The sequence below is a fragment of the Terrapene carolina genome, unplaced genomic scaffold, assembly GCF_002925995.2.
Source record: "Terrapene carolina triunguis isolate 2854851 unplaced genomic scaffold, T_m_triunguis-2.0 Scaffold68, whole genome shotgun sequence".
Classification (NCBI taxonomy): Eukaryota; Metazoa; Chordata; order Testudines; family Emydidae; genus Terrapene; species Terrapene triunguis.
This window is the reverse complement of record NW_020664419.1, coordinates 14,998,511-15,015,892: the sequence shown is the minus strand read 5'-3', so window position 1 is coordinate 15,015,892 and position 17,382 is coordinate 14,998,511. Positions and strand designations below refer to the sequence as shown.

The 17,382-nt window shown below is 40.3% G+C and overlaps 1 protein-coding gene across 1 annotated transcript in view; it reads right to left on the bottom strand.

Annotated features, from left to right (window-relative positions):
* The window catches only part of PCLO (piccolo presynaptic cytomatrix protein), a 515,291-nt gene that overhangs the window by 64,335 nt on the left and 433,574 nt on the right, over window positions 1-17,382 (bottom strand). Inside the window, exons 19-22 of the mRNA XM_026648937.1 lie at window positions 14,211-14,282; window positions 10,057-10,237; window positions 8,459-8,653; window positions 7,040-7,222 (exon numbers count right to left, since the gene is read on the bottom strand). Of these exons, the coding sequence (XP_026504722.1) occupies window positions 7,040-7,222; window positions 8,459-8,653; window positions 10,057-10,237; window positions 14,211-14,282 (631 nt within the window). The remainder of the gene's footprint in view (window positions 1-7,039; window positions 7,223-8,458; window positions 8,654-10,056; window positions 10,238-14,210; window positions 14,283-17,382) is intronic.

The window sequence follows — 17,382 nt, the reverse complement described above, 5'->3', positions numbered from 1 at the left end:
GTCAGCAGGTAAATAAACTGGCCCGGCCCGCTAGGGTGCTTACCCTGGCAAACCGTGTGCCGAACGTTGCCGACCCCTGAGCTAACAGAACATTAGGAATCGTTAGGAAAGGGATAGATAATAAGACAGAAAATATCATAATGCCTCTATATAAATCCATGGTACACCCACACCTTAAATACTGCTTTCTGTTCTGGGTGCCCCATCTAAAAATATATATATATATTAGAATTGGAAAAGGTACAGAGAAGGGCATAAAAATTATTAAGGGTCTGGAATAGTTTCCATATGAGGAGAGGTTAATAAGACTGGGACTGTTCAGCTTGGAAAAAAGACAACTAAAAGGGATATAAAAGAGGTCTATAAAATCATGAATGGTGTGAAGAAAGTGAATAAGGAAGTGTTATTTACTCCTTTTCATAACACAAGAACTGGCATAATCCAATGAAATTAAGAGGCAGCAGGTTTAAAACAAACAAAAGGAACTACTTCTTCACACCACACAGTCTACCTGTGAAATTCATTGCCAGGGGATGTTGTGAAGGCCAAAATTATACTGCGGTTCAAAAAGAACTAGGTAAGTTCATAGAGGATAGGTCTATCAATGGCAATTAGCCAAGATGGTCAGGGATGCAACCCCATGTTCTGGAGTTCCCTAGCCTCTGACTGCCAGAAGCTGAGAGTGGATAACCATTGATAGATCACTTGATGATTGCCTAGTCTGTTCATTCCCTCTGGAGCACCTGACATTAGCCATGTCCTGAAGACAGGATACTGGGCTAGATGGACCATTGGTCTGGCCTAGTATGGTCGTCCTTATGTTCTTCTTGTGTTCTTACATACCCAGGATCACTCTTGTCATAAATATAAAGGGAAGGGTAACAACCTTTATGTATGCAGTAACATCAAATCCCTCCTGGCCAGAGGTACAGAATCATTTACCTGTAAGGGGTTAATCAGTTCCATTAACCTGACCTGACCTGGCACCTGACCAGAAGGACCAATGGGGAAAGAGGATACTTTCAAATCGGAGGTTGGGGGGAGGTTTGGTTTGTGCTCTCGGTGTGTTCCCTCTTGAGACAAAGAGAGAGACCAAGCAGGTAATCCAGTTCCTACTGAAATGATACATCTAAAATTACAGATATTGTAAGTAATAGCAAGGAAATGCGTTAGATTATCTTTTGTTTTAGCTTGTGAATTTTCCCTATGCCAAGAGGGAGGTTTATTCCTGTTTTGTAACTTTGAAGTTGAGCCTAGAGGAGAATCCTCTGTGTTTTAAATCTTTTTATCACCCTGTAAAATTACCTTCCATCATGATTTTAAGGAGGTGCTTCTTTTACTTTTTTTTTTTATTATAAAGTTCTTCTTTTAAGAACCTGATTGGTTTTTAGTGTCCTAAAAACCCAAGGGTCTGCTCTGTGCTCACCTTGTTAACCTATTTGGTTGGTATATTATTCTCAAGCCTCCCCAGGAAAGGGGGTGAAGGGGCTTGGGGGGATATTTTGGTGGGGATAGGGCTCCAAGTGGTCCCTCCCTGAATATTTGTTTAAATCGCTTGGTGGTGGCAGCAATACCGTCCAAGGACAAGGAAAGGAATTTGTGCCTTGGGGAAGTTTTTAACCTAAGCTGGTGGAATATAAGCTTAGGGGGTCTTTCATGCGGGTCCCCACATCTGTACCCCAGAGTTCAGAGTCGGGAGGGAACCCTGACAACTCTCTAAACCTTTAAGGTTTGCTCATGACAGTTTGAAATAAGATTAAAAACCACTGCTCCCTTAAAGTTGCTCAGCGAAACCAGTATCTGTGTTATGATCCAGAGATCACAGCGGTCCTAGTATTTCATTTCTCACTCGAGGGGTAGGCCCATTTACAGTGGCTCCTGGCCTTGTTTAGAACTTCTGGAAAATTTCAATATATAACCCTCAGAAAGACGTCAGGCACATAAATAATTGATTCCATACTCCAGCTCACCTCCCCTCTCCACCAAGTTTGAATTCAACCAATTGCCTTTGACAAGAGACCATCCAACTGAATGGTAAAGACACATTCCACAGAATTCCGGTAATAAAACCTAGCCTTTTAAAAAGGAGTACAATGTGTCCAAATCCGGAGTGCATCACAAGATCTGGGGCTTTGGAGGACCTGGTGGTACTATCAACTTGCTCTTTCAGCAAGCAACCAAAGAAAGAGTGGGTGGGAATTAAGTGGAGCCACAGTTCTGCCTCCCATCCTAAATGTGCCAACCATGTGATCAAGCTGGTGGAATGTGTTACTTCCTCCACTGTAACCACAGAGCCTTAGGAGAAAGAATGCCAGCTGGTTGTCCTTCTGCAGCAATGCATCACCAAGTATCCTCAACCCAGAACTGTGGCAAAATGACATCATCTTGGCCAACACCAAAGACAGAACCAGAGCCTGCCAGAGCTAAAAGCATGACTTACTACCAGCTCTGTATCTATAGTACTCACATTCTTCATGAACTGAGTATGGGGGGTGAGGGCACACAACAAACACTGATCAGTGGGATATACCACAATTTAGTCCTAAGAGTCCCATTCTGCCATCCTTCCTCACTCTGGATAGTACTTTACTCCATGAGTACTCCCACATATCTGCCATTTTATATTGATTTTTACATTATGCGTTGATTTGACCATATGTTTTATATTTATAATTTTGTGAAATTTCAGTGGGACTTCCCACAACGTCCAGTATCACACAATGTGAGTAATGGTGGCAGGATAGTGTCCTACTAAAAGTGCTGCAATGTTGTTTCTTTACTCAACAAAGCAATCTTAACAATCTAGTTCTAGCACATATGCTCCCTGGGGCTCAGGCCACTGGCTAACAGACTTTTGAAATAGGAGTTATCGGACAAAGACTCTGAACGATTTCCTGAAATTACATGTCATTTTAAAATGGTGGAAGAAAAAATAGTAAGACTAGCAACAGCAAAAGGTGCCAGTACTCAGGCTGGAACCAAAGATAGCATAAGATTATTACTGTCTGCACAAAACGGGGACAAACTGTTCTTGTTTTGATAATGACAGAAGGATTCTGGAAAACTGGTTGTTTGTCGCAATAAGAAAGCTTATTTAATTTACCCCGAAATTAGGAGCCCAGAGAAGCTTGGAATAAAGCAGCTTTATTGGGCAGTAAATTATTTACAGTGTGAAGGAGTCATCCCAAACTGGCAAGAAATGAAAACCTGGTATTGCCTGTTAGAAGCATTCAATGCTTCTGTACATGAAGGGAGCTTAAGCTGGTGTTTAAATCTCTACACAATCCTATCCAGTCCAAGCAATATGAAGTACCCAGGAAATCAGTTGCATTTTCCATTCCAAATTGGCCAAAGCCAGTAAAATAAAAGCTACCGAGAGGAACTGCACAATATTGCATTTTTTCTGGTAAATGGCTCACAATTACACGGTGCTCACTAACTTATATCTAACCAAGTTTACAATGCAGTAGCATATATATCTGCTTAGTACACAACACTTCTACCTTGTTTTATATCCCTAAACTACTTATGTTTTACATCCCTACTTATGTTTTATATCCCTAAACTATTTGTTTTTTTCTGCAGCAGTTTCTTATTGTGTCAAGTAAAAGAAATTGAGCATAAGCAAGAAGGCAAACTCAATTAAAACCAGTCTTATCTCACTTCATGTCCATATTGCCCTTTTGACACTAAACTCCACTAGCATGCCTTTCTCTCATAAGAACAAGTACACTAATGTACCATTCTCCCATGGGATATACAGTAGTGTCTGCTTGGAAGCACATAGACAATACGCAGCTGGCTATTATGAAGTTTATGGTTCGAATCCTCTACTCAGCTTCTGCAAATTTTACTTTCATGCAATGCAGGCACCTTTGAAAGATATAAAACAGTCTTCCTGAGCCTACAAAACTTCCTCCTCTGCTTCTTTATCAGTCGACTAACTGTACAACATTTTTATGCAATGACAGAATCAAGATGAAGCCTGTTGCATTTCAGGGCAAAGCCAATCACCTCCTTTATAGTTGCGCAAGACCACTGGCAGCAGAACTGTTGTGTAAAGAAGTGAGCCAAAGAGAGGCCATTGCAGGGCACTGCACAGCACTTTGTTCTGCTTGAGTTCCCTGTACAACAGGATGTGCACTGAGAAGTGACCAACTATCTTGTATCACCTATGAAGTCAGGTAACCACTATGAGTTTATTTTCTGGGTTCTGTACTTCTAACTTCTTAAGAGTCTGCTGTCTGTATGAGCTGCTACCATTTTTGTGTGGCAGAACTGATACAGCATCTCACATGTAAAGCTCATACTGCGTTCTTCTGTCTTGTCATGCAGACTTTGCTATTGTTCTTCCTTACTTTGTTGTTTCCGTTAATCTAAAGTAAAAGTCATAGAGACTGAAAGTGCATGGGTTGCTCTTTGGACCAAGAAAAAAATATTCTGTACTTTGAAAAGGTATTGATATAAAGTCAACAAAATAATTTATTTTGTGCATATCTCTATACTTCATTTTGGCTTTGTTATATAAATCATTCACATTCCAGAGCCTGGTGAAAGGTCAGTCAAAACAGCTTGAAAATCAAATATTCAAATTTATCTGCCATGAATGAGTTACAGAACAGTAACTGCAAATAACTTTCATCAAACAAATTTGAGGATGGGGAATGATCTGCAGAACAGGAAAATGATGCAAAATTTGTTGAATAAATTATACAGTTAATGCTAATTCTGAATAAAAAACAGTTAGAACTCATGAGTTCCTGCATCCTAGCTCAATTCTCGGTTCACGCATCTCTTAGAAAGTGCTAGACCTATCAAGAGAGAATATATTCTGATGAGATTTCCAGATCAAAAAAGGTTGGCTAAATACTGGAGCTGTTCAAAAAATCTTCAATGGGACCATTTTCCATCAGAAATTGTAGTTTTCATATCAAAATGACTTTTCATTTCAATTTCTTTCAGTAGAATATATAATATAATATAAAAATTTAAAAAGCTCAAACAACCCCAAACAAAATGCTTTTGGGACTTTTCCAGAGAATGTTGAAATTTTTAGGTTTTATTCCAAATTGGAATGAAAACAAATTTCTAAATCCCAAAAGCCTCCAGAAAATGGAATCTCCATTCTCTGCATAGTGCTACTAAATATGTTCTTATGCCCCGTATAAACATTCCGTTTGTTGGAAGAACCTTCAGATGTTTTGGGTTTTGCTCGCTATTAGTATTAATAACAATAATTGTTCAATAGTCTCCTTCCATTCTAGGGAGACATGGAAAATTTGAGATAAAAACAGAAGGGTAATAAATGGGGGACTAGAAACAAAATAAGAGTTTTTCTTTTTATCTTCTTGACGGGGAGTAAAATAATAAAGCTGTCCTACCTATCTACTTTAGTTCAGACACCACGTGGTTTAGGACTCAAGCAGAATAATCTGGGCCAATTCCACAGCAGATGTAAATCAGTGAAGTGCTCCAAAAGACAATGAACCTAGCTGATTTACATCAGATGAAGTTCTGGTTGGGAGGCAATGAAAGGTAGGTGGATGATGGCATACCTAACATTTAGGTTTGATAGCACAATTGGCCACAACAGAGAGGAACATATTTCTACTTTAGATATTGCTAGGATACTATTCCTTTATTCCTTTCCTTTTCACTGGTATTTGCAAAACTCTGCATTGAAAAAACGAGGAGTCCTTCTGGCACCTTGGAGACTAACACATTTATTTGGGCATAAGCATTCATGGGCTAGAACGCACTTCATCAGATGACCCAACCACTCCCAGTCTTTATTCATGCCTAATCTGATGGTATCCAGTTTGAAAATTAATTCCAGTTCTGCAGCTTCACGTTGGAGTCTGTTTTTGAAGTTTTGTTGTTGAAGAATTGCCATTTTTAGGTCTGTTATTGAGTGACCAGAGAGATTGAAGTGTTCTCCTACTGGTTTTTGAATGTTGATTCCTCATGTCAGATTTGTGTCCGTTTATTCTTTTGCGTAGAGACTGTCTGGTTTGGCCAATGTACATGGCAGAGGGGCATTGCTGGCACATGATGGCATATATCACATTGGTAGATGTGCAGGTGAATGAGCCCCGGATGGTGAGGCTGATGTGGTTAGGTCCTATGATGGTGTCCCTTGAATAGATATGTGGACAGAGTTGGCACCGGGATTTGTAGCAGGGTTTGGTTCCTGGGTTGGTGTTTTGAGAACACTTCAATCTCTCTGGCCACTCTTTGGGTCATTACAAAACCTAAACTTAATTTCCCCAATATTAATTTCTCCCTACTGTTACTCACACCTTCTTGTCAACTGTCTGTAATGGGCCACTCTCTTACCACTTCAAAAGTTATTTTTTCCTCCCTTGGTATCTTGCTCTTAATTGATTTATCTCGTTAGACTGACCTCACACTTGGTAAAGCAACCCCCATCCTTTCATGTATTTATACCTGTTCCTGTATTTTTCATTTCATGCATCTGATGAAGTGCCCACAAAAGTTTATGCCCAAATAAATTTGTTAGTCTCTAAGGTGCCACAAGGACTCCTCATTGTTTTTGTTGATACAGACTAACACAGCTACCACACTAAATCTGCATTGAAAGTAATACATTGGCAGTTACAACAACATGGGGTGGGGGGAAGAGAATGGCTCTATGTCCTAGCTGGTATTCCAGCAGCAGAAGTGTGCAATTAGTATTTTGTTATAACACAAGAACTGTTAAAGCATGCTTAAGCAGACCTGGTTAAAGGCATGCATTTTATTAGGCAATGTGAACACAGTTAATCCATTTTTCAACAGAAGAGCAGGTCCCCCAGCAGAATGGAAGTGCACAAATTGCTGTTCTATCATATTATTTAGCACATTGTTTCGTTAGGGACTTACACAATTATGGTAAGATCAAGTAAAGGTCTTGATTCGCATTGACATTTACAGCACTTTACAGAGGGTAAATAAATAATTAAACTCTGCAATGAATCAGTAGACATGGCAAGAAGGATTCTGGCTTTGGTTGGTTTCTTGGCCATGTCTTTCTGCTCACCTCCTTCGGGCTTGACTGGTCCATCAGACATCACTTTTCTGAGGGCTAGTTGGCTTTGGTCTTTGTTGTCATTGGCTGGTGGAGGCAGATTGTCAGACTGAGTTCTTTGAATTGGGAGGACTCCTGCTATGCTGTGTCTGTGCTGCTTCCTGGCATGATTAGACTGACCGCTTTTATGTGCTGCTGTGGCAGTGTAGGTGAAATGGAAACCCAGAGTATGTATCCTCAGATGGAACCAGCTTAAATGTTATTCATGCAAACAGAAGTGTTTTGTTCTGCACTTAAATAAGTAGGGGTTTCAAACACCAAAGAGACACCACATGCACAGCATTAAAGGGCGTGAAAACTGGCTGTTTCTTTATTAATGACGGTGGGACAAGGAAAATAGTTTTCCCCCTCTTTGTGTTTTATACCACGATGAGTTTATGGCACACCAACAAACCCTGAAGACAAACATAGTGTGTCCACAGTTGGAAGGTTTTAATTTGCAGAAACTAAATCCTCAACCAGTAATAAGATACAGGTCTGAATTGTACTCTGTAGTGCTAGAATTCTGAATGGAAGGTTTGTCATTTGTGAATCTATTTCCAGCTGCCAGACAAATCCTATTCTAGCCCTAAATCAATCTGTGGTATAAAGCATTTAATGAAATTGAATCCACTACTACAGCAATTGGCTTAGAAAAGCCCAAGGAGAGTGGAATGATAAGATTATTAATACTATTCAGTACCTGAGTTCCTTGTTAATAGTCTGGTGTATTTATTGTCAGCCTACTGTTCACTAATACGAATTTATCTGAAATGTTGTACAGAGTAGGTTGCCTTTAATAAGCCTTTCAAAAGAGTGGAATGTTAGAGACTTATAAGCAACCATGCTTCAAATATAGGAAATTGAGTCATGCTGTTAAGTAACGACTGTTTTTTCAACCTGAAATCCTCCCCACCATTGTCCTCCAGTGTAGATGTCCTGCTTGTTTTCTGATGTTAATATCATGCTGTTAATGTGCTCTCAATGCATGTTGGATGTGATTCTTTGAAAGCTGGCAGCCACCTATCTGGGGTTTGATTATTTCTGTGGTTGAGATATTTAGCAACACCAAAACAATAACACACAGTGGAAGATTCCATGAGTCATGCACAGTTCTGGAATGTCATGGGCCACAAATGGTGGGAGTGATGGAGAAACAGCCAGTTTTACTGCAGTCTATATAAATAAAAAAAATAAGACTTCTAAATAGGAGGAGTATATTGTACTTATATGTGTTAACACACACACACACAAAGAAAGACATTGAACAGAGTGAGCACAATGTGCCAAGAACAGAAACAAACAAAAAGCAAACCGGGAAGGACAGCAGGGGAAAAAGGCAACAGATGAACATTAAGCTGCCATGCTGAGGAATTTATTTGCGTCTTTTACTTGGTTGAAGGCGAAGCTGTTGGACAGCTGCTTCAGCAGCAGCGATGGCTGCCCCAGCGTCTTCAAGGTGGGTTTGAGTGACGCTGGTTTTGCTTTGGCTGCGGGATGGTCCATGAGAGCGCAGATGTCCTTCTGAAGAAGATTTAGAGCTCCCGGGACTGCTGTGAGATTTCTCAATGGTGGGCATCTGCATGTCTGATGGGGAAAAGGATAAACATGAGTGTTATTTCTATTAAATAAATAATCTCTCTCACAGAAAACTGTGTTTCTAGGCACAGTCCTGAAATGCCTCACTCCACCAGTAGCCCCAGCAGGCACTGTGTCTGGCACAATGAGTCACAATTCCCTCCCTGCTTTCCTGTTGCTCTGTGGTCCAAGGTATAGTTTGCTGCTGGCCTATACCAGCAGCAAATTCTGACACCTCCCATGCTGACCCAGCTTTGCTCGCTGGTGAACTGGTGGGTGGAGCCAAGGCTTAGCACATTTCCTGTTCCTCCTTACCCACCTGTGCTGCAAGAAGGAAGCAGGCAAGCAGCACCATTTACCCCGAGTGTCCAGACTCAAGTCCAAGCTAGGCCGAGCAAGTTTAGGATCCCCCTGTAGTGGTGTGTAGTTCAAGTCACAATCTAGCCCTTATATAATTATATCCACAGCCCTCTCTGATTTAGACAAGATTTATTGTCCTTGCAAGTACACAGTGCTTTACAGAATTGTCATCATAGCAACATTACACCAAAAAGAAATAGGACAGATTGTGTGTTATTACCAGAACACTATCCTGTTACTTTGCTGCTGTCATCTGCTGTCATCTGGCCTCCATCTGTACCGCTTTATCACATGGACATTGCTCTGGTACTACATGTGCTGCATATATACAATGTTTGCCAGCTGAGATATTGGGAAACTGCTATATTTAGTTTGGAAAAAAAAATATTCTGAAGAATGATACACGTTGACTGTCGGTTTTGGAGACACTGAGGCTGATTCTTCACTCACTCACGTTAGTCTAACTCCACTGAACTCCACTACCGCCACTGATTTCAATGGAGTTACTCCTGATTGACACCAGTGTAAGCCACATTCTACTCAGGCCCGTAATGAAGGTGAAATGAACTTACACTCATTATGATTCTTTAAAAAGATGTCAGTTTGACAATGTCAGAGGACAACAGTTTAAATATTAGCATACATGCTCAAAACACAGTGCCATAAAATACTAAATGAAATAAAAAAGAAAGCCTAATCCAAAGTGGTATATGTGTTGAATTTTGGCCAAAGACATAGGCAAATGAAAAGTACCATGAGATCTCTAATACCTGTGCAAAACACATAGGATCTCACTTTATAATATACTGTTTGAAAGACACAATTACTTAGTAAACTGCATGGTACTGAAAAGGCCAAATTCAGCTTTGGTGTAAGCAGTCGTAACTCCACTGAAATCACTGTGAGACTGAATTTAGCCTTTAATAAAAGTACATATGTAGAAAATATATGCAAGTCACTCTGTTTTTCCATGGGACCCTGAAAATCACAAAAGGTTCTGTTACATCATAGATTTCTGAGGACTTGTTAGGGAAATTTCCCATAGCTCTTACCCTTGGATGGGTCAGGGAAGATTCCGTGACTTCTGCTCTTGATGACAGATGGCTTTGGTGATTGCTGGCTGCTCTGCCCAGAATGAGATTTCCCATGGTCAATACTTTCAGTCTGCTCCTTCAGAGGATACCACCTTGGGGTGTTGTCAAGCTGAGAGGTGCTGGATAGCTCAATCAATATCTGCACAATGACATATGATATATCTGATTAAGATATAACATGAGACACAAAGAAGACTGAATCTGATCTCACTGATGCTGGTGTAAGTCAAAAGTATCACACACAAAAATTAATAGAATCATACCAATGTAAAACTTCTAAGGGGAAGATGAGATGTTAATGAATATTTGTTACTAAAGAGACCTTGTATAATGTAAGAATGATTCTGAAAGGTTCTTTAAGTATTTATATGTGCTTGATGATTATATTCAAATGTTAATATCTATTATTTTTTACCCCACAAAGGAAAGAGATAGCTATAACTTTAAGTATTAAGGGAACAATTATTTTCCATTGCTTAAAAAAACAGTACTCAATAATGCCTTTTAGGAATCAGAGCTGCATTGGGGAGGGGAAGAAGATGCCTTGAGTGCATTGCCATGAGAGGAACAACTGTGCAGACCTTTAAATGATGTAGCCTGTGCTCCTCTGAATTTACTCTGCTGAGATCCACTACTCTTGGCAACTAGCACTGCTGACAGGAGTCTTGGAAGCCTTTAGAAAGATCTGCCCAGAAAGGGGAGGTTCTCTTTAGGACTCAGCCAGTGCAAAGGAGGTAGACTAGGCAGTTGATTACAAAAATCTTCTGTCCTTAGGAAGCAGAGCTCTTTGGGGAGAGATTGAGTTCATGAAGGGGAGCAGGGAGCACAGAATAAGTTGGAGACAACTTCCTGCGACCTATGAGCTGCAAAGCAAGAGTTGCCCAGGGGGATGAACAATCCTCTAGACCCTCTCTTTAAGGCATTAAAGAACTGCTGAATGCTCCACCATAAAAAAACAAACAAACAAAAAACCACCTTAAATATTTGGGAACAGAAAAGAGGTTGTGCAGGTAAAATTTTGGGCCATATTGTAGTCTAGAAGTCTTTGGGCCATATTGTAGTCAGCCATCTTAAAGGAGCAGCTACTTCAGGATTCAGAGATTCCAAGGCCAGATGGGATCATTGTGATCATCAAGTCTGACTTTCTGTGTAGCACAGGCAATAGAACTCCCCCAAAATAATTCCTAGAGCATTACATTTGAAAAACATTCAAGCTTGATTTAAAAATTGTCAGTGATGGAGAATATTTGTTCCCCATGTAGGTACTTATAGAATTTTATGTTTTCTTTCATGTCACTGATAAAAATATTAAATAGATAGGGCCAAGAATGGATCCCTGCAGGATCCCACTGGAAACACGCCTGCTCAGTTATGATCCCCCATTTACAGTTACATTTTGAGACCTATCAGTTAGCCAGTTTTAAATTTATTTAATGTGTGCCATGTTAATTTTATATCATTCTAGTTTTTTAATCAAAACGTTGTGTGGTATCAAGTCAAAGGCCTTATAGAAGACTAAATATATTACCTGAACACTATTACCTTTATCAACCAAACTAGTAATGTCACCAAACAAAAAAAAAGTTACCAAGTTAGTTTGACAGATCTAGTTTCAATAAAACCCATGTTGATTGGCATTGATCACACTACCCTCTTTTAATTCTCTATTAATTGAGTCTCTTATAAGCTGCTTCACGATCTTTCCCAGGATCAGTGTCAGGCTGACAGGCCTATAATGACCTGCGGTCATCCTGTTTACCCTTTTTAAAAATTGGCACATTAGCTTTCTTCCAGTTTTCTAGAACTTCCCCAGTGCTCCAGGAGGCCTCTAATTATTGCAGAGACTAAAGGAGAACAATTCCCAGCCTAGACAGCAAACAAGTATACAGCAGGCCCACTGCCTGAAGCTACCAAAGGTTAAGTAAAGACTAGAGGAACTCTATCCAAGGGACACTGAATGTGGTGCATGTAGAACATAGCTTGGGGAACTGTCATTGATCACTGTCCCATTAGCAGGGTACCACAGACTCACCAAAGAGGCTGGTCAGCCTGAGACAAACCCAAAGAGACCACTCACAGATGGAGCAGTAAGTAGAGATGAATAGTTTAGGGTGGTTAAAAAGGAATTTAGCAAAGAGTAGTGTCATGGAAATTAGGCTGAATAATGGTAGGAAATAGTTCTGATGGTGAGTTCTTGGCTAGTTCTCCTTCGGAAGTGGTGGGAACACCAAAGCACAAAATTGTTAGAATTAGACTGATCTACGTACAGACCAATATTCTGTGTGGAACAGCTCTTGGTATCTGACCCCAGGATGAGGTCACTGTGTGACTGTCCTGTAGACCAAACACTTGGATACTTAGCAGCAAGCCAGCTGGATAACAGCCAGAAGCTGTAGGTAACTCAAACAGAAGCCCCTGCAGGTTGTAACCCTTGCAGGCTCCCAATAAACTCATACATGTAATAGTAAGGGTGCTGGCAGAAGGAAAGGGTGCAAATACTTTAGGAACTAAGCCTTTGTCATCTGATTAGAGAAAAAAATACAGACTGATTCAGCAGGCCAGTGAATTGGTGAAAGACTCCTCAGTATTATTATTTATTTATAATTTATTTATTTTTATTAGCTCTACCTGGGAAGTCTCCTCAAGTTTGTCTCTCACTAGGAGGGCAGAAAAAACAGTTGTCCTTAGCTCTCATATGCCAGGGCATGACCCAAGCTCTGGCTCGGTCTCTTTGGGGGCCTTTTAGTTGCTTAATCAGTGGTGCCCTTAGGGCCACCAGTCATTGACAAGTTATATTTTTGGATGCATCCCACATCCACTGTCACTGGTTAGGCTTCCTTCTGATTTAACCCTTGACAGCCCCCAAATAATGGGCCTGAAATATAGTTGTTTGCGCCCTCTCTCGCTCTCTCACTTTCCCCACTAGGAACTGCATTCAAATTTAAATAGAAATGAAGTTATAAATTAAATTAAATACTTGCAGATGGTGCTCATATTTCAAGTCAAAAGTTTTAATCATGCCAGAGAAGCAGTCATTAGAACACCAATTTAATCTTAAGGTCATAAATAATAATATGTAGATACTCTCTAAAGTCATTCATTTTGGGGTATGACAAATATGCTGAAGACAGCAACAGTGTGATGTGGTAGGTAGGATGTAAGTAATCATTTTTTAAACTCATCCATACATTTGTTCTAGAGATTTTTTAAGTGGTGACATAGCTTGCCTGGTACTACGGTCACAATAAAGCATATCTGGTGCTAAACTGAATAACATTTAATTGCATATGCTGTATAATACACCCTAAATGCAGGGTAAGCAATTTTTTTCACATTCGTATCACTTTATCCGAATGGTAATTTTAGTAATTGATTTTTCTGGGTAATTGTTTCGAATTGTTATCTTCTATGGTAATAATTTTAATTACTGATTTGATATGGTTATTGCTGGTAATTCCATATTACATATGCTTTAAAACAAAAAGGGAAAGCAGGTTGTCTCCAAGCTTTTCATCATGGCTGACCTGGTGCAGTATTAGTTATAGAAACATTAGGAATAAACTATACAAGATTGTGCTTTCAGTTACACCTGTGCAACGCTACTGACTTCGTTGCAATTCAATGTGCTTAAGTGCCTTGCGAAATCATGGCCTTCAGGCAGAAATTGGTCCTTGATTCATTGGCACTGCCACTCTTCTCCCCACACTATAGAAAACTCCTCAGTCCTCACTTCCCATGCTGAGATAAAGACAGACTCTATTTGTCAGAGTTGAGATCTCTCATCAAGTTACTTTTGAAACATTGAACTAAATTAGTGCAACTATTCACCATAATCACTTAAACGTAAGTGCACAAAATTAGCCCTACTATGATATACCAAAAGACGGAAAAGTTCAGTACCCTTTTTAGGTGAAAGAAGTAAATCTCACACATTTATTATGAAGTTGGGCAGTAGTATAGTTATGGCCCAGAAGCTAAGCCTAAAGAAAAAAGTTTCTGTGAGTCCCACACCCACCAAACAAACAATCTCTGATTATCAATGTGCATTTAATCAGGTGTCTCCCAAGAGGCGGGGAGGGAGGTTGCTGGAAGAGAGGAAGTTAGATACTCACTTCACCCAGAAAGTCATTGGAGGAGAATCTATCATAATCCCAGACAGTCACTTCCAGTGTTTTCTTCTTCAGCTACAGTTTAAATCAAAAGATGATTAATCCCAATTGCCATCATAAACCTCATGCCGCATCCATACAATAGCTTCTATTTGTTATTACTTGCCGGCATTCTTTTTCAATGCGACAGCCAGGCAATTTTTTATCCCCACATCAACCTTGATCTCAGAAAATTAATTTTGGGCAAAGCTGGAGTTTGCTGTCAAGACGGATGGGCTTGTAGAAGGCGCTGCTGGGACTCTCAGAAGTTGTTTTTGAAAGCCCGACAATGTGTCCACCACAAGGCCCATACTGCGACTTTTTAAATGTTGATAGTGACTACAGATCTCTACTCCTCCAGCTCTTCTGTTCCTCAGGTTGGGTGAATTGACTTGCCTGCAGCTGAGGTGAGTTGGAATGTGGATTTTAAATATTACTTTACAATGCCTCCCTCCTACAATCTGATCTGTGAAGCCAGGACCTCAGGGCTAGTCTACACTAGGAGTGCTACATCGGTGAAGCGCTACGTCTGGTGAAGATGCTCTATGCTGATGGGAAAGAGCTCTCTTGTCGCCATAATAAATCCATGTCCTCAAGGGGCGACAGCCATGTCAACAGGAGAAGCTCCCCTGCTGACATAGCGCTGTTCACATCAGCACTTAGGTCGCTGTAACTTATGTTGCTCAGGTGGGTGGTTTATTCAGACCCCTGAACGACATAAGTTATACCAAAGTAAGTGGTAGTGTAAACCTGGCCTCAGTGAAGTCAATTGGGTAGGTCCACCCATGCAGAACCAATTCCACTGTTATTATGTAAGAAGATATTAATGGCTGCTAGCAAACAGGTCTTTGACAGACTGTCACAGAGCCCTTTAAAGCTAATGGTTGTGCTAACCACCCTTCTTTCAGGCTAAATGGCTAGAACAAATAAGCTTCATTCATGAAGTGAGATAGTGGAGACAATAGAAACTACTTCCCAAGGCAGTAGGCCACATGGCCTGTTTAATCTACGTGGTCTGAGAAGTTCCCCAGGACTGGTTGGAAACACACGGGCAAGGGGATTGATTGGCTGATTGCAGCAGCTGTGTGTGTTAGAGGGCGGAAGCTGCAGACAGTGAGAGAAACAGTCCTGAGGGTGGCCTTGAGGGGGACAGGGCTCCTTGGAGCACAGGACACACAGGAAAGTCAAGCATGCAAATTGGGAGCAAGGAACTGACTCCTGTTTGTTTCTACTATGTTCAAGGAAACAGGACTTTGTGAACATACTTTGTCAACAAACAGGATTGCACCAAAGAAATACCTGACACATATTATCAATTTCTCCTCCTAACAGAAGCAACCTAGCAAGGTCTCAAATACTGGATAACCTTGGGCCAAAGGAGTAATAATAGGATGGAAGTCTTAATCAGCAGCACAAGCCATACCACTTCATGTACATGTTACACAGTATCCTCTCAAACGAGGCAGCATCCACCTTGTCAAAATTCCCCAGTGCTGCTCAGTTTGATGCAGATATTCTTAATGATGTAGAAGACCTTCACATTAAACAGTGGATTTATTATTGTTGTTGTCACAAAATATCTTCTGGTCTCACTTAGTCTTAGTAAAATGAACAATTATGCAGTGCCAGTTTCTTTGAAAATTATGTTAAAATCAACTTATCCTAACCCCCCACCCCCCGCAAAAGGAGATTTTAAAATATTTTTTGGGGGAATATATAATGCACTTGCTAAATAGGGCAACAATAAAAATATGATTTGAAAGCAAAGATTTAAAAAGTGTTCTTAACTAAGTGAAATTCTGTTCTCTCTCTTTTTTTATATCCTATCCACTCGGGCAATATAGAACACATTTTTATTGGAAATATCCTGTGAAAAATTAAACAGAAGTTTGAACAAGAGACTGTATAAAGTGGCAAGATAGCACGGAAAGCTTAGCACATCATTTGTGAATGCCCTTTACAAAATATAGGCAAAGATATTTAAACATTTAGAGAGATGTTCTAAAGAGTGCCTCTTCATTACAGGTTATGAATGTGCTGTACTGGGACACAAGTAAGGATAGATGGATCTAGGAGGGGAGAAAGTATGGATCTGATTGAATTTTTGTGTGGAACTGATACATATTTTATTGTGTGGGAAGAGTATTTGACATGGAGAGCACTGCTGAGTGAGGCAAAATGTTGTTGAGGGAGCCCTTTATTAAAATGTTGGCAGCACATTAGTCTCTCTTCCTCCCTCTCTTATCATTTCTCTTAAGTCTAAATCTGAAAAAAAAAGTTTCATTGTGTATTTAACCTGCATAATTTATGTTTGTGCCACTGAACAAGAATCACACACCCCTTCAGATGGAGCTAGCTTATCCAGCGCAGACCAGGATTTCAAGCAACTGGTCCTATGCTGGAACCGCATTTTTCTATTAGCAAGATAATAAAACAGAGCTGGAAATGTATAGTACTCCACATTTCTTTGTAGTGTCTATTTTAATCCTCTTAACTTAATAAAGCTTTTATAACATACCAGGATAATGGAAAACCATCGGAGGAACTCTGCTAAGCAGGGTGCATGAGATAAGTTTCAAATATGAGTTGAGGGGAAGTATTTGTCTGAAGACATGTGTACCACAATTAAAGAGTCAAGAGCATTTTGTGGTTAGAGATTTTACAAGTAGCCCTTGTGTGTGACACTATCTGAGCAATGTGAGGTGCTGTTTTACATAATCCAATTCTAGCTGCTGAAGCCAGTGATTCAAGGTCCCCTCAGGAAGTTAACGGATGATGTGATTGCAAGTAATTTTTCTAAACCTGAGTTGGTGTGTTTCGGTAGGTGGGGAGTGCACTCCTCAGGAAAAGAACAAGTGTTCCCAGGCGAAGGGACAGCTAGATGGCATGAACACGGTTTGATCAGGAAGCAACTTTGGCTAGGTGCCAGTCATGGTGAGACAAAGGCATTGCTGAGCCTGAATCAATTAGTGGGTGTTTCTTGTGTGGGAAGTTGCTAGATAGAAGTGAGCATTATGACAGATCATGTGACAATTTGGATGAAATCCTGGGCCCACTCAAGCTACTAATGGCAGTTTTACCATTGACTTAAGTGTGAACAGGATTTCATCCTTACTGTCCTTAGAAACAACAGTCT